This window comes from Callionymus lyra, chromosome 11 (genome assembly GCF_982586985.1).
Source record: "Callionymus lyra chromosome 11, fCalLyr1.hap1.1, whole genome shotgun sequence".
Taxonomy (NCBI): Eukaryota; Metazoa; Chordata; class Actinopteri; order Syngnathiformes; family Callionymidae; genus Callionymus; species Callionymus lyra.
Genome location: NC_141828.1, coordinates 25,198,374 through 25,220,690, shown reverse-complemented (window position 1 = coordinate 25,220,690; position 22,317 = coordinate 25,198,374). Strand labels below are relative to the sequence as shown.

Here is a 22,317-nt window from a genome sequence, read left to right as displayed (position 1 = left end):
GGTCACTGCAGGAGGCCCAACATCACAGACACGAGGGCACACACACACATTCTCCTCTGGTCACACGCACACATGCACACGCACACAAAAACTATAACATTCCTCTGCTTCTATGAATGTTTTATTAACCATGTGAATGGGTCACAGAGTTACACCCCCAACCATAACTATCGTCGCCATAGTCACACACACGCTGGTCATTCAAACACAAACAGTTGAAATCACACACATGTTCCTGAGCTAAGTGTGTTGCAGTATCGCCTTCCCTCATCTGAAATATTTTCACTAGCATTTTTGTATCTTATGTTTTCATTATTATTTTTATTGATCATTGGCTTCACTTGAAATAATGTAAAAATAGAACATAATGTGTAACTATTTTAACATTTATTATTTATTTATTGAAGACCAGATTGTGGGCCAAATAAAATCTATAAAGGAATTAACATGAAAATGTGATCTTCTCGTCTCAACTAGACTATAACAAAATCTGTTAGAGCTCAACTACCTTGGGTTGAAAACAACTTTTAAAATCAACTATTTCAATTACTATTTCTCTGCTTAGTCCCTCAGTTGTGCCAGGGGTGGGTAAAGCCGGCTTGCCAGTCCAACAGAACCTACATTTTTAGCTTTGCCAAGTGGATTATGTCTTTGTTGTCGGTTACCAAAATGAATGAGTTAACATATTTTATTGAAATTAAAACAAACTCACATTTAACCAACCACACCGACTCTGCTGTGATTGGTCAAGCATCAAGGTTTTTCACTGGGTGGCGTCAATCCTCTCCACCTCCAAGGGATTCGTTGTATAATCAAAGCGGTGGGATTACACCTGGCCGGAGGAGGAGTGAAGGCATTAAGTCGTAATGGACTCCCCTCTTGTAGCCTCTCATTCGCCAAGATTTCAGACGGGAGAGAACTTAATAAAGTAATAACTTCAAAACATTGTCACTCACTGCATCTTGGAGAGAAGGACTTCAACATTTCAAACTTATGAGTGAGTCAGGAGAGAGAGACACAACTAGTTACTTCCAGTTATGGACAATCCAGTATGTTTCCGTTTGTTTGCCCTCACTTGGAAAAAGGTTTCCTCCCTTGTATGATTGGGTTTGACACCCTGATTAGATAGTCATGTTATAGGGAAACCTGAGTAGATCAGGAAATAATCAGCATCTCTGTTTCCGCTGCTTAACCTTTGACCCCACTTTGGAGAAGTAGAGATAACGGATTAATATTTGTGAAAAAGACAATAAGTGATCTACCTAAGCAACCAAATCATTTTTCTCAAGGTGAAAGGTTCCGCCAGTTTACATCCCAGAGTTTTGGCCAACTGTCTCATAAACAGCTTTTAAACTATTATACTCGGTAGACCTCCAGTTCCTGTGACCTGTGCTTGTGTCTACTCATAAAATACTTCTGCGAACATCAAGAACATCAATCATATTCCTCCCCTTCTATTTCCGAGGGCAACTGTCAACCACTCAGAAAGATGGTCCTACAGTTGATCCAGAACAAATCCTTCATACCAACCTGGACTCATCCATCAGAGTTCACAGTGTCACAGAAAAGGTCTCAAACACACTGAGGTGTGAAAGTCAGAGCATTTCCAGAACCATCATCCCGTACACACACTCTCAGACACACACATGCCGGCCTTTAAACTCCTCACACTCTTTCACACCTCTACAGGGAGCAGAACACAACTTGTATTTGGTTTGGATGTCCCCCTGAGGAGACCTCCAGGTTGAACAAGCTGTAACTCACCGCAGACCCGCAACACCTAGGAGTGGTCGGAAGCTGCAAACCACACATTTCAACGCTGATACACGACAGTGGTCGTTTCCACATTTTTAGAGAATCTAGACGCAAAATACTTTTAGACCAAGTGTGTCAACTCAAAATATTTTTGCAGGCCAGAAAAATGTATATTTACCATTTTTTTGTAACAGGAATGATGACTTTGTCAGCTTTGTGTTTGTTATCTCTTCCCCCAAAAATTATTTCCTTCAACTAGGAGTGTCAACATCTACGTGAGAAAACAGTTACACGGATACAAAACCGTATACTTTTTTTTTTCTTTTTAAAGTCAAAAAATTGTGTTAAATGAAGTTGATGTTTCTGTTATGTTGGTTAAATGTAATATGTAATTGTATTTAATATAATATATAATGTATAATTGTATATATATTATATATAATATATATACTGTATATACAATTAGATATTATATACAATTTATATACATTTTAAATGTAATTTTATATAATTATATATATATTTTATATATATATTGTAACTGAAAAAGAAAGGTGGAATATTGGAGATAATAAATCCGTGTAAAGCGGTTACACAACGGTAACAAGCTTCAGTTAAAAGTGTAGAAACCATTGTAAATGTTGAAATATCTACCTTTGACATAATTTTTATGGAAATTAGAAGTCCCTTTATAAATGTTGACATCAATAATCTCTGTCCCTTATCTTATCCTAAACCATTAGACATAGTTATAGGTCACAAAATTAACATTAATCTACTTTGAGCAAACCATCTGGCGGGCCAAACAAAATGACTTGGTGGGCCAGATTTAGAACCCCGGGCCCTGGAGTTTGACACGTGTTGTGGACAAACCTGTGGGCCTCTCTCTGACTACTGAATCACATTCTAGTTCTGGACCTGACTCAAGTGTTTAGATCCAACAAACCACTTCCATGTGTCCCGGAACAAAACATGATTTTCCAACTTCACAGATGGACAAAAACAGTGAGCCGTCTCTGTGTGGCGTTTTACTTATGTAATTGGATCTGTAATGCTCCTTTGCTCCCAGTCATGGATGGAGATAATGCCCAACATTAATCTCACACTGGCCCACATACTTGGGGTCAGAGGTCAAAGCCATTTCATGTTGTCATTCCCGTGCTTGAACTTGAATCAGCCTGTCGCCTCCCCAGGACTATTTGTCATAATGGACTGGTTTCAGATATCACTCACACAGTGACACACACACACACACAGATCCTAGGTGGTTCAAACAACCTCATAGCAAATGTCGCTGTTTAAATGACTTGAGTAGCACTAAAAAGCTAATTAAAATCAAACACAACATTGTGATCAAGTTACTTGGAATCGAGAAAATGATTCAATTTTAAATTTTAAATCAAATAAAATTCACATTTTGTTGATCCTTCACAGAGTTAATGGTGTAATTTCAGCCTCTAAACAGCCACTATTAAATCATAGCAAGTTAAGAATGCTCAGAAACTGATAATGATGTCAGTGTTTAAGATAAGATTATGAATTTGTTTCATGGAATACACAACGATAGTAAGGATAACTTAAGCCTCCAAGAATGAAAAGACAATATCAAAATCACATTTCCTCTGAGAAGTGTCCTTTTTTTGGCCCCTACTTTTGGAGTTAGACAGCTAAAGGATTTTGGCCCCTTGAGTTATGGAGTTTGACACCCCTGATTTACAGGCCATTTTGGACAAGAAACATCAGCTAAATGAAGTCTAAGTCTGAACTAATTCAATATTGATAAAACAAACTTATTTTGGCTCACACCGTCTGAAAAAAGGGAGACTTGTTGCTAAAGGGAGAGAATGAAACAGAGACTCCTGTGGGGCCCTTGGGAGCCAGAAGGGTTTCTTAGTGCATGTGTTAATGTGCATGTGCGCACACACATATGTGTGGTGACGGAGAGTGACCCGAGAGGCCCAGCTAGTTACAACTTCACTGTTGGAGACCAGCACTTCCACAAAACAAGCATTGTTAACTCAAACCTCCAGACACCACAGACCCGACTTGAACACATATTAAAAATGAGATTTTTCTTTTTTGTTAAATAAGGAGTGTGTATATTTGTTGATGGTGTTCGTGAAAGTTTCTCACACCCACACTGTGAACAATGTGGATGACTGTCAGCGACAATAACCCTTGGGTGGTTGCCGGGTCTATTATTGTAGGTGTTTCAATGCTAATTATGTGTGACTGAGAGAACGTCGAAAACAGTTACTGGAAATCATGTGAAAAGTTGGAAATAGTGAGTTAGAATTGCCTGTGAAGAAGAAAAAACACAGATTGAACGGTGGCTTTGTTCTTAACACAACTCTGCCAACATCATTATTACAACAACGTAAGCAGTCATACGCTCGGTGGCTGGGAATTTATTCAACTTTTACTTTTCCCTCGGGATCTATCAGATTATTATTTAAAACAAAAACAAACAGTGAGTCCACCGTTGTGAATTGAAATAAAAAAATATTTCTTTAAGTTTGGGTTGGTTATACCTTGGGGTGTGTATTGACAAGAATTTAAGTATCATGTTACAGGGGCAATAATACGATACATCATGATAGTGTAGGAAGAAATATATATTTGCAGTATTGTCGAGTACTTGACTCTGGTGTTGCAGAATTTACAGACCACATGACTCATGATGAAGTCATCATTGGTTTTAAAACCAAAATATGTCCAAACACCAGCTTTAAAAGCTGCTGGAGTCCACTGTATCCTCTCGTCCTCAGTCATCTACAGGATCTTGTGGCATGTCATAGTAAATAAAACATTTTAAAACATTTTATTTTATACACAATTTATTGATATATTAACCATAAGATAATCATGATAAAATAAATTTAATACCAAAAAACTAAAATAATAATAACAATAATTTAAAAAGTAAATAGATTTAGGCATACAGTGCAGTTGAATATAGCATTGTTAAAAAAACTTATTGCAATAATTTATTGCATCAATATTTCCTCACATCCCTAGTTTACTATATGAGCTTTCAACAAGATATTTATTTAGTTGAGAAGGTCAACTCCCCTTCTTCAGATTCCCCCGAGGAGCCACGCCTCCAGAGCCCAGCATCACAGGTCTCATCATAATGAGGCTAAAGAATGAGCACTTTTATTGTTTAAGGTTATTTTTGTACACTTATTATGTTGAGATAAGTTTGTTCAAGAAACATGTAAACATCCAACCATTTTGTTATGTCGGTTCAAACGATTGGGCAATGTTTCTAACCATCTTGAAATTTCATAGGTGACTTTATTTTCACTTTGTTGTTATTGTTATGACATGTAAGTAAGTAAGTAATTTTTATTTGTATAGCGCTTTTCCAGACCAGGGTCACAAAGCGCTTAAACAATCAAAACAATATTCAATAAAGTATATACTTTAAAGGTCAAGATAAAACTGATAACACAACAGGAGTTCTAGAAAATCAAGGAAAAGCCTGAACAAATAAAAATGTCTTAAGATGGTTCTTGAAGGAGTCAGTAGATCCATCAAGCGCAGAGAGAGAGGAAGATCTATACTATAGGAAGATATGATACTCTAATGTAAATGCATGTACCAAGCAGATATCCATATAGATGCACAATATATACACTTGCATACTACATCATATCTATTATCCCTGTATACTAAGTTAAGAAGAAAATATAACCATTAACACTATTTTTTTTAGATGTATACCTCAGTATCCTCAGTTGTAAGTAAGTAAGTAAGTAATTTTTATTTGTATAGCGCTTTTCCAGACCAGGGTCACAAAGCGCTTAAACAATCAAAACAATATTCAATAAAGTATATATTTTAAACATCAAGATAAAACTGATAACACAACAGGAGTTCCAGAAAATCAAGGAAAAGCCCGAACAAATAAAAACGTCTTATGTAGAAGGGTTTAAGAAAATTTTAAGTTTTTTTGAGAATAAGGGAAACATCCTATACCATAACTTTAAAACTATTGAAATTGTTAACTAGAATTCAGAAACAAAATAAAGTTGTTAAACACACTCACCACAAAGTTATTCTGCCTTTATGCCATTAGTGCCAGACTTACTAACTGTAGAACTCCAAGGAAAGAGAAAAGAAAAAGGGGAAATTAAAAAAACGCCATTAACAAATCAAACCAGGAAGTGTCAATATGTTCATGACGCAAAAAGCAAGTAGAAAGCTTGAATCTAAAGTGATATTTTTTTTAAACACAATCATAAAATGTTATACAATGTTAAGTTAAAGTGCCATAATGTATTTCAGTTTGTGATTTTAAACAGAAGTTGAAAACAGGTGTCCCAGCTAGTCCTTTGGAAAGAAACAAGCCTTTTTAAAAGAACCACATTGAAGTATTGCCGCCTTAAATAAGACCTTATAATTATGGTGGAATAAAAACCTTCATAGCAGACTCAGTTCATATGACGTTGCTGTGGAATTAGTAAATCCAGATATATCCTGGACATGAAGTTCTGAAATACATTTTATTTTATTTATTTATCCTTGATAGTGTCATGAATTCTTGTAACGTTTAAGGGGTTAAACCACCTATCCCGGGTTAAGTGGTCCGGGGGCGGATCGCAGCATCAGCAGGAAACCCCTCCGGACGGACCCGGGCCTTCAGGACCACATCATCACCGCATCACGGAGAGGAGGGGCGGCTGGAACCCTGACCTCCACTCCTGGCTCAGACCTGCTAAATCCTCGTTGGCCGACAGCAGGATACGTCAGCCCCTCCACAGCTCCACTGGAACCCACTCCAGCCCACGGCAGTCCTTTACACGCGAGTGTACAGAAGTCCAGCATCCACGGGACCTTCATCTGGCAGGATCGGGACCCTTTATTCTGGCTCTACTCCACACCCGACCATGTTTTCCTCGCACTTCCTCCTGGTCCACCTATTTCTCGGGGTCTGGACCACGTCGGGCAGTTTTTCAGGTGACCTGGACCAGGACATGGTCTCGCAACACATGTCCAGAATCTACGCGTCTTGCATCCCGGAGAACCGTCTCAGAGAAGGGAATACCGTCAGAGGGATCAGAGCCACTCCAGGTGAGTCTTCGTTCCGAATCTAAAAAAAAACTTTTTCTGCCGATTTTTAAATGAGCCCGTAGAGTCTCCGGAGAGAACCGAGTGGTGACGGAAACGACCGAATATCCACGTTTGTTGCACATGTCCCAGTAGTTTGGATTCATTCATAACTCACTTTGTGAAATGCAGCTTCTACCATTAAAATGTGATTTTGTTGATACTCTTCAACTGTTTTATCACCACATTCTAGATTCCATTAAATACAGTTCGAAAGTCAAAAGTTTAAACTTTCGAAAAGCAAAAACTAAACAAACATTGAGTTAGTTAAAGGTAGTATTTTAACATGTTTATTACAACGATGATGTCTAACAGGTTGAACTTCATTCAAAGAAACTTGAATTAAAACGTATGTTGGCATTTATTATCTAAATCTAAAACTGTTAAAAGGTTTGTAATTGCTATCATGTCAGGAGCAGTTGAAACAAACAGAGAAGTTGAAAGAAAAATAAGAAATTGTATCATGTTTTTATTAAACAGAGATTGATCCTGCTTCATAGAAACATTGTTTATGTTCTAGTGTTTTTAAAAGTATTCTTTTTTTTATGACCATTCATCTGTCTCTTATACTGTCACAAATTATATTATAACTTAATCATAATTGTATTATAATGTTTTTATATGTTATGCTGTTAGTCTAATATATTGTCACTTTATTATTATTTTAACTATCATTTATCTTTCTCTTATGCTCTTTATGAATTATACTGTCATTTAATGATTATTAATATATTTATTTATTATATTTATTTATTAATTATTTATATGATATTTGTATTTATCCCTTTTTTGTCTCTTATTTCTGTTATCTCACTCATGAAGTTCTGTAAATTGACTGATTGTAACTATAAAAAAGATCTTCATTTGATGTAAACTAGGTATGATTATCGTCAAACACGCCTTCATATTTGAGGATGTTTGTCCAGCAGTCATGAAATAATTATGGTCGGCGTCTGGCCTGATCAATGACCATGACTGTCTTTGTGCTGAAGAATGCCTGCGACTGGGTGTCTGTCATCAGTGACAGTAAAGCTACTGGGTTGCTAGTGTGGCGACAGGACACGTGTGTTGCTGGAGTCAAGAGGCTTAAAGCGGCGGTCACTGCTCTCTGTCTGATGCTGTTTTTACAAACATAACTCACACGTTCATATCCCGGCGACGCTCTGGGATGGCGGAACATAACAGGCGTATATTTTTACTGTAACACAAGGAGAGATGTGAGGAGTTCTCACAACACTGTCAGATCTTTTCAAACACTTGCTTGAGTCTGGATGTGAGGAGATGTCGACCGACTCTGGCTTAAGTAGAAGCTTTAAGAGAGGCTGAAGTAAGCACTTCCATATGCAGGCGGGATCCAGGGTAATGTATATCTCCTGAGTGCTCGCCACTTCCACTCTGGTACAATGGACAATAACTCTGCTGTTGAAGCAAATGTTCGTCATGAATATGCAGCTCAGAGTCAGAGTTCCTCCTCAGGGCTGCTGCTGAAACCCTACCTGCAGCTGTGTGCTGTGCCCTCGAGCACTGGAGGGTGTTAATGTCTTAATGTTTCATTAAACACCCTCCCATATTGTTTCCCCTTTTTTTTACTAACGCAATTAAATCACAGAGTCAATATTTACCTCTACCAAGGAGTGGAAGGATGACCCTTGAAATTGTCAGGCTTGGTTAGATATAGACAAACTAAGAAAGTCATGACATTCTGTAGTTGTTTTTTTTATTCATGTTATATATTAGTTTAAACTTTGTTTTTGTTGTTTTTTTGTCATAAACTCCAACTCTTTTGTACATATCAGTCACAATCACAGTCAAGACAATAATTATCAACTATAACCAAACCAATTAAACTGTAATCAAACAACTTCCAAATATTATCAAACCGTTTTAAATCATAATCAAATAATTTTCAACTGTAATCAAATAATTCCAACTGTAATCATATAATATTCAACTAGAATTAAACAATTTTCAACTATAATCAAACAATTTTAAACTGTAATCAAACAACTTTTCAACTGTAATAAAACAACTTTTCAACTGTAATCAAACAACCTTTCAACTATTATCAAACCATTTAATGTGTTTTCCAACAATTTTCAGCTGATCTGTGATTTTTGCGACAACTTGTGAGATTTAGTTATCGAATGTTGAACCCTGTGTGTTAAACTCAGAAGTGTGAGTTTGAGTCCCTGTCTTTGCCATGCAATCATTGACTCATTGAAGTTGTTATTTTATTAATTTTATTGTTGTGTTTCATGTGGAAAAGTTTCTTATCTGAACCATATGCCGTCAAAGTGCCTTTCTAGTTTTCAATTTAAACTTTTAAAATGAAATAAATAGTCAAAAGATGAAGAAGTAAAAAACATTGTGGACTTTTCATAAGGCTCCTTTCATTTAATAAATCTGTTTTTCTATATTTTGGGCACATTAAAAATGTGTGTAAAACATTGCAGTATTTAATTAAGTGGTGAAATATTTTTTAAATTGTTTGTTTTAATGTTTATATTATGTGTTTTTTATTGTTTTGTTTAACTAGTTGTCTAGTGTTTGTATATCCAATCTAATTTTGCATTTATAAATGTAAACATAAGTAAGTCACAGTAATCACACTGATACCACGGTTCCCATAATGCACTGCAACAGTTGAAGCTGGAGCTAAGGTTACAACAGATACCATGGTGTCTGACATCTTGACTGACTTGTCTTCTCAGACTCAGCTGACCAGAAGATGGCGTTCTGGTTCAACCTGACTGCAGTCCAGGACTCAGAGGTCATCCTCTCTGCTTCATTCCACTTCCTGGTGGAACGACGTCCTCATCAGAAAAACTGGTTCTGTAAACACTTCAAGAGGCCGTCGTGTCGACCATCCGCCACACCGCCTTCTCAGTACATCAGCCTCATCTTTCGATCTGTCCAGTCCAGGTCAAAGGTCAGCGCCTGGTCAGTGGGGTCTTTACTAGGCAATGTGACCTTCCACCCCCACAGGAGAGGGGCGTGGCAGATGAAAGACGTGACCCAGGTCATAAAGCAGGCCCGAGATAAGGGTCATGTGCTGGTGTCAGTGGAGGTCGATGTAGGGCAGTACCAGAGAACGTCGTCTCCCCTCAACTCGCCTTACCTGCTGCTCTACGCTGATGATGTGGCGCTGTCCGAGCCCAATAGCGTGAGCGCGGGTCTTCAGAGGTACGACCCCCTCAGCGAGGGAGGAGAGCTCTTGAAAGGACGCGTGAGAAGGGAAGCAACTTTGCTCCCGGAGCCCATCCAGAACAATGAGCTGCCTGAAGTGGACTTCATGCCTGAAGGTCACAGGAAGGATGACCTCTTGGACAGCACCTGGTACCAGCCGGTCAAGCCCAAACTAGAAAAACCAGAAAAGAAAAGACAGATCCAAGAAGGTGCAAGGATTTCCAAAGAGGCTAAGCCGACCTCGGAGCGCCAGCCGCCCGACAACTCCACGGAAAAGCGACACAAGGAGGGTCGCGCAACACAGCGGCGACACGACGGGAAAAAGATCAAAGGAAGCCCGCAGACACAATCTCCGGTTCTGAACTTTGATGAACAAACTATGCGGAAAGCCAGAAGGCGGCAGTGGGCTGAGACGCAGCAGCAAGGGTGCTCCAGGAGGAACCTCCTAGTGGACTTCGCTGACATTGGCTGGAGCGAGTGGGTCATAGCCCCGAAGGCTTTCCAAGCCTACTACTGCGCCGGCACCTGCGGGTTCCCGATGTCCAAGGTGAGGGTTCAAAGTTGGACGAGTAGGCTGAGTTCAAAACATTGAAATGTAATTTGTTCTCTCAGGTGGCGAGACCGTCAAACCACGCCACCATCCAGAGCATCGTCAGAGCCGTGGGGATCATTCCCGGCGTTCCTGAGCCCTGCTGCGTACCCGAGAAGATGAGTCCTCTGCCGGTCCTCTACCAGGACGAATCCACAAATCCAGTCCTCAAGATCTACCCCAACATGTCCGTGCAGTCCTGCTCCTGCAGATAAGAGCTGGTGACTGCGGCAGAGGACCAAACACCCATGCCTGAGACACAAAACAGAAGCTTTCCAGACCAGACACTTCCGACTTTGTTCTCGCTGAGAGGAACCAGTCTTCTGTTCTTCTCCAGCAAACTTGAGGAGACACATATCCAGGGTTCTGGTGCCGCTGGAGGAAGCGAGTCGTCGCCTCACAGGTCCTGGTGGACCAGAATGTTCAAGTGTCGTGTCGCCACTTGAAGCTTCAAGCGGGAAATGCTGCCAGTGGTGTGAGGAACATTCAACGTCTAACTATATATGAAGTTTAGAAGTTTTGCACCCAGATAGTTGTTAGTGAACTAAATTAGTTTAAAAGGTTTTTAACAATATTAAGTGAAGAAAAATTAATCCTACAAAACCCAAATATTTGAAGATACAAGAACATTATCTGTTGAACATATTACTGAATAGAAAACCTTATATTTGGTTTCATGAAATCTGATTAGACTCTAAAACACCAAGTCATCAGAATATTGAATGGTTTAATTCAACATTTCAAATGAAGATTTTGAAAAAACAAAAATGAAAATTTAGTTTTTTGCTCATTGATTTTTTTTTTTTTAGTCATTGAATTCAATAATAAATATAAATAAATAAATAATAAGATTTAAAAGGCTATGAATTTAAAAAAAAAATTAAATGTCAAACAAAGAAAATACTCAATTAATTGAAACACACATTAAATATTTATCATTTAAAATAGAAACTACAACTATGACAACAAGTTTCAGAGCTTCTTCAGAGCTAGTGCAAAAAATAAATACATAAAATAAACAATCGTATTACTTTTGTTCCAGATGATTTTGTATTGATTATTTTTTGAGTTTCAATACTTTTGACTAATCTACTTTCAATATAAAAAATATTTAATTAAAGTGTTTAAAAAAATGAAATGCTTAACCATTAAATATTCTGATGACACGGATATATACTTATATACGTAAATCCACAGTGTCCCCAAAAAGGTTTTGGCAAAATTTCCCAACTTTATAATTTGTTTAAAGAATCTCTTTGCTCATTTTTTTTCAGGAATAGATGAGAGAAAGTTATTGAAGTACAAACTCGGTCAAATGTGACATTTTTAGAAAATACTTCTACAAACTAAATCTATAAATAATTCACGAGGTTGTCATTGTGATATATCAACTTTTCTAAGTTAAGGCTGCAGTTAAGTTTTTTGATGGTTTTTAGGCAAAAAAAACAAGTTGCTTTTGAATTGTTTTTGCTAGTTACGATGAAGGGCCGATCGTGATGAAGATATTAGCAACTCCAGGAGAAACTTTGAGGTGATGAGATGATGTTCGGCAGCTTCCTCATGAACAGAGATAAATACATATTTTTATACACTGTACAGCTGTATTTACGTTGTGTGTATTTACGTTGTGTGTCCAGGCTGCATATTGTCTGGATGAAATTATGTTACTACAAAAAGTGAAGGTTTTTGTATCTTGAATGTGAAATGTATTTTTCTGGCTCATTAGAGGATTGTGTCTATTGTTTAAGTTATGAAAAAGGATAAAAGAATAAAAGTAATTTAAACAAACGTGGTTCTTGTTTGCATCAGATTGTGTTTGTCCAAACAAAGCTAAAAGGGCAGCGGCTCTTTGAAACCACCACAAATGCAGGAAGGATCCACTCAAAGATACCGACATTCCCCTGGAGCCCTTTGACCTGTTATTAGCCCACACCAAAGGCTCGGGAGTCTTTTGTCCAGCAAATAATGTCACTGATGCAGCCGCTCTGGATTAATGGTTGAAGGAGGAAGCCTGCACACACCAATTAAGACGTCAGCCACTTGAACTTCAAAATCTTCGAGCATCTGCCCTCCTTTAGCAGGATGTTCTCGTTATGAGTCGCTCCGCAGATGGAGGCAGGAACAGAAATCCCAAACATTCAACCCAGATTCTTGTCACTCTTGTGGCAGGAAGGAGGAGGTGCGTTTGTAAACAGCCTTTTGATTATCAAGCCGTGATCCTCTGGTTCCTCTTCAGAAGTTGTGCTCGGAGCTTCCACATCTGTTTGCAACAACAAGGCTGCTTTGAAGGTTTAGCGGAACGCCGGACAGTAATTTTCCGTCAGAGACGTGTCGTAAGGGCTTGTGGGAAGACAATCCTGAAGTCTCCCTCTGCTATTAAGTCGTCTCCTCTTGATATTCAGGATCATTTGACTGGAGTAAAGATTTTCACCGATGAAACAAGTGCACAACATCACACATAGATGTGTTTATTGTCAATCTGTTCATTTGATAAGTTTTACGATAAAGTGGAAACGATACCATATATTGTGATACTGTAGGAACAAGGATATATTTGTAGTGTTCTTGACTCTGGTGTTGCAGAATTTACAGACCACATGACTCATTTGTTTTGTTTTGAAACCAAAACATATGTCCAAACATCAGCTTTAAAAGCTGCTAGTGTCCACTGTATCCTCTCATCCTTAGTCATCGCTGGGATCTTCTGGAATTTCATTGTCTTTACCTGCGGACGGTGTAATGGCTGCTGCCATCTAGAGGCCAATAGAAAAATCAAACTATTTTATCCACACTTATAAAACATCAAATTTTGCTAAATATAAAATATTATTTGAAGGCCAAGAAGAATCAATGCAGTGCATTTTGATGTATTGTGGTAAATAAAATTGATATTTTCTCAACCTCCTAATTACACGAGGGGCCAAACATTTTTAGAACTTTTGGTCGTGGTGTGAACTGATATTATACTTTCCAAACAGTCTTTAACAGGGAGTATCAAATTCCCATCATCCTCAGTTTTACTGATATTGTTAGTCTCTGTATAATTGTTGAAATCAATAATCTAAGTTCCTTATTTAATCTTCATCACTGTTTATAGGTCACAGTATTGATATGAAAAATGATGTACTTTGATTCTGTATCAACTATCCGACGGGCCACATAAAATGACCTTGGTAGGCCAGATTTGGACCCCAGTCCTTGAGTTTGACACATGTGGTTTATGTTTTTTTACCAACTGCAGAGATGCTAAGGTTTAAATCCAAAATAAATAAAAGTTGAACAGATAATGCATTTTGCTTAGAATGTCGTTTATTGTTCTGTAATTCATCGACTGTTTGGATGAGTTTGGTTTAGATTCTACTGTTGAAGTGTCCATTAGCAAGACACACAGTGTTGGAATATCAGGAGAACCATAATTCAGAAATAAGTGTGAAAGAAAAGAAGAAATATGAAATATCTAAAGTTAAACAATATAATATATTGAATGTGGAGTAATTAATACCACTTTAATCACCATTAACTTTTTATACTTTGAACAGTGTAGAACTACAAAAGTAATCATATGGAAATTTAAGTGACACCCATTCATTTTCTTCCGGTCATGGGGTTTCTGGGGGGGTCTGAAAAGGACCCCAGTCTATTTATTTTAAAATTGGTATTTTTCAATTCTTTAGGAATTAACCTAAAAAACTATGTTTGTTCTAAAGAAAAAACAAGTTAAATAATTTTTTTTATCATGAGTCAAACCCACATCTGGACATTATTCATTATATTTCCCATTCATTTGAAAATGTGTTTAATGTTTAATGAAGTGTTACTTAATAAAGATGAATATTTTCAGAGATAAAATCCTGGAAAAGAACAGTCTACCAGTCTCAGGGATGAATGGACAGTCCAGCTCCGGCTCCAGTCAAGAAGTGATTGCAGTTATTATACAACATGTTTAGTTTAGCTTCAGCTGAGATGTTGATGACCTCACTCTGATGACTCGTCCAACTTCTCCTCCTGACTGATTCCTTTCACGCTGTGGACCGTCGGTCTGCTCGATGTCAATCCTCCAAAATCAGGCTCCAATCTGCCAATTAGCCGAAAATAAAAGCAAGGAGCGAGAAACCAAAGACAATATTTGTGTTTCCATGTGAATAAAAGGAAAGAAATACGTCTGTTATTAGACAACGGAGACTGTGTCTGGGCTGAAACAACTTTTTCCTGAAATGATGGAATAATACGCGTGTTCATGAGGAGGAAACACTTTTGATCACGTATTAAATCATGTTGACAGCCCAGAGAGAAAATCATTATTACAAAAATACTCAATAAAAACATCTACTTTTAAGCACTTCCAGTCAAAATGTTCCTCGAAAAGCGTCTTTTATGTGATATTTGACAACTCAGCTGTCGACTTCATCCTCGGTCATGATGGAAAATGTTGCTTCTCGCCACTATGTTGAGTTAAAAAAAGAAGCTGCGGCCAGTTTTAAACGTCTTAAAAGACTGCAGAACAATGAATGAGTTTCCTCATAAGAGAAGTCTCTCTCTCTCTTTCTCTCTCCTCGCTTCATTTACCTGCCACAGAGACGACTATTGATGCCTGAACAAACATGTCGAGCCGCTGACTGGGCTTTCTGCTGTGTGCAGATTAAGGATAACAAACTGGCAACTTCTCTTTCTGTGACCACGAACATGACTGGTGAGACATCCTCACGCCAGAGTGGAGAGGTTTTGAAACCTCCGGCGGCAACACACACATTAATGTATTTCACCGTTTTCTTTCTATTTTGTTTTGCTAAAGATTTTTGTCATTTGTAATTGATCTCATGTGTAAGAAACATTGTCCCTGATCCCATTCCTATGGTGGCCAATGAGTGAAAAAGTTACATAATCTGAAATAAAATTACAAAAGAAATGTTTTTGATTATTATTTTAATTTTGTTTCAGAATTTCGTTTACTGAAACTATAATTTTCTCTCATGGTTTTTTTAATTGTTTAAGGAGAAAGTCATTTGTTTTGCACTCCTAGGACACCGTACATAACCTCGTCCTTTTGAGGTAATGATTGGTGTTTTATATCCTGGTACAGCCAGATTAATCTTTTACAGTAGTAGATTTTTTTTGCAGTAAAATTGACATTTTCTAAACACATAATAGAACTTTACGGGAAATACGATACAATAGAAGAAAGTGGATGTTGAACTAGGCCCCAGAAATTCTCAGTTACATCTCTAAAAAAATTAAAACTTTTCAGACAATAATAATCATCAATGAATATACATTGTATTAATGTTTTCTTTCTGTATGCCCTGGTAGAAAACACACCATGGATCGCCCCTGGGCCCTAACCCAGTGGCTGGACACCACGTGCTATATACAAAAAAAATTTACACAAAGAAGGCAGATTATTTTTGTCTCGTTGATTCCATCTTTTGTAATAATTGAAAAATAGAAGAAAATAAAAGTATTGTTTACGATATGTGATTATTTGCGTCAATACATTTTTATAATTTAGTATGAAAATCATGGTTTTAATCATAGAATGAATGAGAATTGTGGATGAAAATATTGTGTGATGATTCTCATATTATTTTTGGACATTTTAAGAGCTTGTGAAATGGAGAGGACAACGGTGGTTGAAGGTTTCATAGAAAGAGAGAAAAAAAACATTTCTTATCTATCATTAAATGATAATATCTGTCGACCCATCATGGAAAACCAGGATATTATTGAAGAAAAACACAACGCATTTGCTTGTTTTTGGACTTTAAAAATGTGCATACACACCAAATCCATACAACAGATAAACGGAGGATTTCTTCCGACAATCGTGAGCTGTCCTGCACGTCCATAAGGCACAAACCCAAGTCTCTCTCGCCCTCTGGTGGACACTCTGCTCTCTACATTCAACCATGAGCGAAATAATAAATAAGTCTTTGTCCTTTTTTTGTCTCAGTTATGCGAGGTCATGTGTCTGGACAGGTGGTGTCTCTCCCGGAAGTACTCGTGGCAGATGGGACAGGTGAGTTTCTCCTCCCTCCTCCTCCTCACCTGAGACTCCGCCGCGAACTCCTTCTTGTGGTGGGAGCGCATGTGGAACACGAGGTCAGAGGTCATGCGGAAGGAGAGGTTACACTTGGCGCACCAGTTCTGCACCGAGACGCCAAAGGAGGTGAAGGTAGGCGGGAGGACGGTGAGGGCCGAGGTGGTCTGGACCGGCGGGGCGGTCCTGGGCCAGTGCTCCGGCGCGTAGTGGAAGGCCGTGGGCGGAACCACGTGTAAATCCGGGCTCAGGATGTTGGCCATGTACCCAGAAACGCTGCTTCTGGGGGGGAACTCGTCTTTGCGGCTAGAGGGCGCTGTCGTCGCGCTGCTGACACTGAGAGTCTTTCTATTTGGTTTACAAAAGGCGCTTTTCTGCCCGCCCTGACTGGACAGAACCAGGGAGAAGGCACTGGTTCCGCTGGCCTGCACACCTGAGCTCTCACCTGGCTCTGGGTGTGACCCACCGTCGGGCATAAAGTCCGATTTACTCCCACGAACCTCACTTTTACATCCCGATTGATCCATCTTGTCTCCTCTCTGTTTCAGGTCCGCTCCGCTGTCCTGACCTCTGACCTGCTGCGTGATGTTGTCCCCGTAGGAAGTGTTGGTCTTCTCCAGCAGAACGTTCTTGCAGGTCTTCAAAAGTGGACCGGTCTCCTCGTACTTCCTCTTCTGTGGCGGCGACTCCACGTCGGCGGTTTTACGTTCCAAATCTCGGGCGATGTTGTGAAAATCTGTCACTCGATGATCTCTTTTGGTCTCGGCCTGTTTGCGCTCGTACAGGTCACGACCCCAGGTGTGGCTGCAGAGGAACCGGCAGTGGGTCAGGAAAGGGAACTTGTTCTTGAACGTCTGGTTGCATCGACCGCATTTAAAATCTGCAGGAAGTAAACAAACAATCAGTAAATTCAGTTCTCAATCAACCGGTTTGAGGAAACCTGAGTACCCAGAGGAAACCCACCTTCTCCGCAGCTTCTGCTGGTGACGTCAGTAAAGCCCAGCAGGTGCGAGAGTTCCTGGTCGTACCACACCAGCAGCTCTTCTTCCTCCTGGATGTCTCGGGTGGTCCGGACGTACAGCTGACCCGCTTTCAGAAAGGCCTCTGTGTTCTGCTCCTCAACATTACGCGCCGCCTGGACTAACCGCAGCCACGACAGAACCAGCGCTGAATTACGCATCGCCTCAGGGTCCACCTGTGTCAGGAAATCATGAATTAATAAAAATGTAGTTTAAGCTCATCTTTCTGGTACATTTATGTTAACTAATCACTTTTAAATTCTCAAACATTGAATCTAAATTTTCATTTTTGTAAACGTTTTTTGTTTAATGTATTTCAACATGGTTTTTGGGACAACAACGACCTGATATGTTTTTTAACTAAACTTAAAAGAAAATATAGAAATAAGACAATTGAATAATCATCACGATTATTATAATATTTATTACACAATTTATTTAAATTTTCACAATCTTTTGCTTATTATTTTTACACAGATGAGCTTTGGATAGAATATTTCTATTGTTATTATTTTCACTATACTATTTTTTTTTTTTATCAGAAACGTTTTAATATAGAAAAATAAACATTTAGAACATTTTTATTGAATTTGATATGCTTAGAGTTTTTCATAATGTGTTTTTTTTTTGTGCTTTTTATTATGTTTGCTTTTTAAATATTATTTATGTGAAATGTTGTGTTTAGGGACATTTATACATATATACTGTATATATGAGATGTAAACATGCTGTCTTGTGTTTGTAATTTCTAAATGTAAAAAAAAAACACTGCGGTACTATGAGGACGGGGTGTTTAATATAAATATAATCGTATTTAATTATAATAATTAGAAAAACGATCATTTCCAATTAGATATTTAATCAATAAATATATACACGGTTCATGTCATTATTATTAATAAACATCTTGAAATAAAATAATACTTTGTCGTTGGGATTCAGCATTGATCACCTTATTGTAATGTATTTATATTAGGAATATAGCGTCACTCGTCGACTGGTAATAACACGATCATCTACCAGGACACCAGGAACTCACCCTGAACACGTAAGACTTCATCCTTCTGTCGGTCGACTTCTGCGCGATGAAGGCGATGGTGTCGTAGAAGGTGTGCTGGAGAAGACACGGACCGAAGCACGCGCCCGCGGGGATGCTGCGCGTCACCACCACGCTCGTGAACACGTCCACGGGAGGCTGCGGGGATTTGCTGTCAGCGGTCCAAATGGACCGAGGCAGGAAGGCGTGATCCATCGCTAGACTGGGAGATGAAAGAATCCAGAATCATCTCAGCTCTTCAAATGGATCGAACAGGAAAAGTACCGAACAGAACATCTACTCCGAACGTTGTGAACAAACGACACGATGCGACCAGAGACTTTTAACGTCCTTTTTTTTTGTTTTCTCTCTCAGTTTCTCCTTTTGTCTCCATATCTGCTCAACCAACTGTCTCCCCCCACGAGCATACTAAAATATTGACGCCATTTCTCCGAGAAAAAGACTTCAAATCAAGAGTGACGTCTTTAATCCACACCTGAACTCTTGTAAAAGCATCTTTGCGTGGATCCGCTTCTCTCACCTGCTGGACATCAGTTCTGCTTCTTCTTCTCCAGCGATAATTCTGTCGCTCCTCAGTTGTCCTTGTGTGTGAGTGAGTGTGAGTGTGTGTGAGTGTGTGTTTCTCACTTTATCTCCTCTCAGCCACTGAAGCGACGCACATTCATCTCGACACATGCGCAGTCAAGCGACCAATAGAGTCGCTTTCTGACCAATAATGAGGCTGATTATCATCATCACCCTCTTCAAGATCACTCTCCTCCCTCACCTCCCGCTTTCACTGTTCTCCTCCTTCATCACTATCCTCCTCCTCCACTCTCTCCTTCATCGCTCTTCTCCTCCTCCACTCTCTCCTTCATCGCTCTTCTCCTCCTCCACTCTCTCTTTCATCGCTCTTCTCCTCCTCCACTCTCGTCATGCACTTCGTCCTCCTTCACTCCATCATTCTTCTCCTTCACCACCCCTCTCTTTCACTCTTCTCCTCCTCCACTCTCTCCTTCATCGCTCTTCTCCTCCTCCACTCTCTCCTTCATCGCTCTTCGTCCTCCTTCACTCCATCATTCTTCTCCTTCACCACACTTCTCTTTCACTTTTCTCCACTTTCACTCAATCACACCCTTCTCCTCCTTTATAACTTCCCTTTTTCTTCACTCCTTCGTCACCCTTCTCCTTCACAACTTTCCTCTTTCTTCACTCCTTCATTACTCTTCTCCTCCTTCACAACTTTCCTCTTTCTTCTCTCCTTCATCGCTCTTCTCCTCCTCCACTCTCTCCTTCATCGCTCTTCTCCTCCTCTACTCTCTCCTTCATCGCTCTTCATCCTCCTTCACTCCATCATTCTTCTCCTTCACCACACTTCGCTTTCACTTTTCTCCTCTTTCACTCAATCACACCCTTCTCCTCCTTTATAACTTCCCTTTTTCTTCACTCCTTCGTCACCCTTCTCCTCCTTCACAACTTTCCCCTTCTTCACTCCTTCATTACTCTTCTCCTCCTTCACAACTTTCCTCTTTCTTCACTCCTTCATCACCCTTCTCCTCCATCACAACTTTCCTTTTTCTTCTCTTTCATAACTTTTGTCCTTCTTTGCTCTATTATCACTCTTCTTTTCTGCGACTCTTCATCATACTTCTCCTGCACTCCTTCCCTAACTCTTCTCCTTCATCACTCTATTTTTCCAGGACTCTTCATCATACTTCTCCTTCACCCCTTCCCTAACTCTTCTCCTTCATCGCTCTTCTTTTCCGGGACTCTTCATCATACTTCTCCTGCACTCCTTCCCTAACTCTTCTCCTTCATCGCTCTTCTTTTCCGGGACTCTTCATCATACTTCTCCTGCACTCCTTCCCTAACTCTTCTCCTTCATCGCTCTTCTTTTCCGGGACTCTTCATCATACTTCTCCTGCACTCCTTCCCTAACTCCCCTCCTTCATAGCTCTTCTTTTCCAGGAATCTTCATCATACTTCTGCTGCACTCCTTCCATAACTCCTCCCCTTCTTCACTCCTTCATAACTTCACCTTCTTCATTCTTCTCCTTTCCCCTTTTATCACTGCACTCCTTCGTCACTCTTCTCCTCCTTCACACCTTTATCACCTCCTGCACTACACTCTTCTTCTCCTTCACTTGTTAGTTACTCTGAACATGACGTATAAACAAGTTTAAAACCCAGATATTTGTAATTGTTTATTTGAAGTGAAACTGCATGGTGGTCTGCTGGCAGTCAGATGTATATGTTGAATATAAATGTCTAATGAGCGTTTCATTCATGATTCTACATCAAAGCTTTCACTCAAATAAACATTCAGTGATGCTTTCAAGTTCCTCTTGTCCAAATAAACTGAGGAAATTATGTTTCTAATGTAATACAGGTAATTGTTAGTTGATGACTGTCTCATGTTGGAAATAAAAGTATTCATGAATGCTTGAGGTCACATGTGTCTTAGATCATGAGAAACTCTTTGTTATTTATTTTGTAAAATACAAGTATTTGCTTTGCTTGTTTGTTTTGATGTTGTGACATTTATGTTCTGGGATATTAAAAATTATTTTGGGAAGTATTTTTCTACTAATACATTAATGTTTCTGTTTGTCTTTTTCTGACTCTTGGTGACAAATTCTGAAGCCCTGTAGTATAAACACTGGAAAATAGACTTTATGAAAGGACACTTTACGATGAAATAACTATAATAGATAAATCAACTTTAATTTGCCTAACTTAGCGACTGTTCATCAACATTATTATAAGCTAATACAATCAAGTAAGTTATTTTATTATTTCCCCTGTGATCTTTGTTTTTATGAATACTCTAGAGCAGTGGTGGGAAAATAAACTTCCTCAGGGGCCACATTTTATACAGTGACTGTTTTGCTTACTCGCATGTTGAAGTCTTCCTTTTCAAGATGCAGTAAGTATCTCATCATGACCATGTTTTCAACGTATTACTTTATAAAGTTCTTCGCCGTCTTAAATATAGCGAACGAGAGGTCACTAGAGTCCATTATGACGTAATAATGGCTTCACTCCTCCTCCAGCCAGCTGAAATCACATCCGCTTTGTTTATACAACAAGTCCCTTTGAGCTGTAAACGTATGGGATTGATAATGCGCAGTGACAAACCTCGAAACTTGACCAATCGCAGCAGAGTGAGTGTGGTTATGGTAAACAAGATTTAATCTCCAGAAAAACAGTGTTTTCAGTGGGCGGGGCTTAAAATCATTTTCTAATGTATATATTTCAATGAAAAGAGAGTTTAGTACAAACAGACATAAACTGATGAGTAAAATAGAGTCTTATACTACAATAGAGACTTAAATCAACGCATCAGTTGACCTCTAACAAACGCAAATTAAAAAGCAAATCTAATAAAATCAAGCTAAATAGGCTTAAATTATTTTTTATTTCATTATCTTATGTAGAAGCACTTTAAAGCTGATTTTATGTTAATTTATATCTGTTGTTTTATAAACACAAAATGACCAAAACTAAATCCATATAGTCATATTTGAAGTTGAACTAGTAATGAATCAAAAAAGGGGGAAAGTGGAGTTTTGTGTCTCTCCTCGGG

General features: G+C 38.9%; 2 protein-coding genes across 3 annotated transcripts; one reads left to right on the top strand and one right to left on the bottom strand.

Moving 5' to 3' along the window:
* Positions 1 to 6,500: 6,500 nt before the first annotated feature.
* Positions 6,501 to 12,334, top strand: gdf10a (growth differentiation factor 10a). Its single transcript, XM_087803119.1, has 3 exons — positions 6,501 to 6,831; positions 9,579 to 10,600; positions 10,666 to 12,334. Exons 1-3 carry the CDS (start codon positions 6,648 to 6,650, stop codon positions 10,855 to 10,857), a joined length of 1,398 nt encoding a protein of 465 aa, XP_087659245.1. The 5' UTR covers positions 6,501 to 6,647; the 3' UTR covers positions 10,858 to 12,334.
* Positions 12,335 to 16,478: 4,144 nt separating this feature from the next.
* Positions 16,479 to 19,617, bottom strand: znf488 (zinc finger protein 488). 2 transcript variants are annotated; one of them, XM_087803366.1, is made up of 4 exons: positions 19,273 to 19,617; positions 18,735 to 18,954; positions 17,640 to 17,871; positions 16,479 to 17,556 (listed from the first exon to the last, which is right to left on the bottom strand). In XM_087803366.1, the coding sequence occupies exons 1-4, from the start codon at positions 19,425 to 19,427 to the stop codon at positions 16,586 to 16,588; spliced, it is 1,578 nt and encodes a 525-aa protein (XP_087659492.1). In that variant the 5' UTR covers positions 19,428 to 19,617; the 3' UTR covers positions 16,479 to 16,585. The 2 variants fall into 2 exon arrangements, with proteins under 2 accessions (XP_087659492.1, XP_087659493.1); XM_087803367.1 differs by having other exon boundaries at positions 19,228 to 19,288.
* Positions 19,618 to 22,317: the final 2,700 nt, after the last annotated feature.

Coding starts and splice junctions, on each gene's coding strand:
- znf488 (XM_087803366.1), bottom strand. CDS start 19,427: ATGTGTCGAGATGAATGTGCGTCGCTTCAGTGGCTGAGAGGAGATAAA. Junction 18,955..19,272: donor GCAGAACTGATGTCCAGCAG/GTGAGAGAAGCG, acceptor TTCATCTCCCAG/TCTAGCGATGGATCACGCCT. Junction 17,872..18,734: donor TGAAGTCTTACGTGTTCAGG/GTGAGTTCCTGG, acceptor TTCCTGACACAG/GTGGACCCTGAGGCGATGCG.
- gdf10a (XM_087803119.1), top strand. CDS start 6,648: ATGTTTTCCTCGCACTTCCTCCTGGTCCACCTATTTCTCGGGGTCTGG. Junction 6,832..9,578: donor AGGGATCAGAGCCACTCCAG/GTGAGTCTTCGT, acceptor TTGTCTTCTCAG/ACTCAGCTGACCAGAAGATG. Junction 10,601..10,665: donor GCGGGTTCCCGATGTCCAAG/GTGAGGGTTCAA, acceptor TTGTTCTCTCAG/GTGGCGAGACCGTCAAACCA.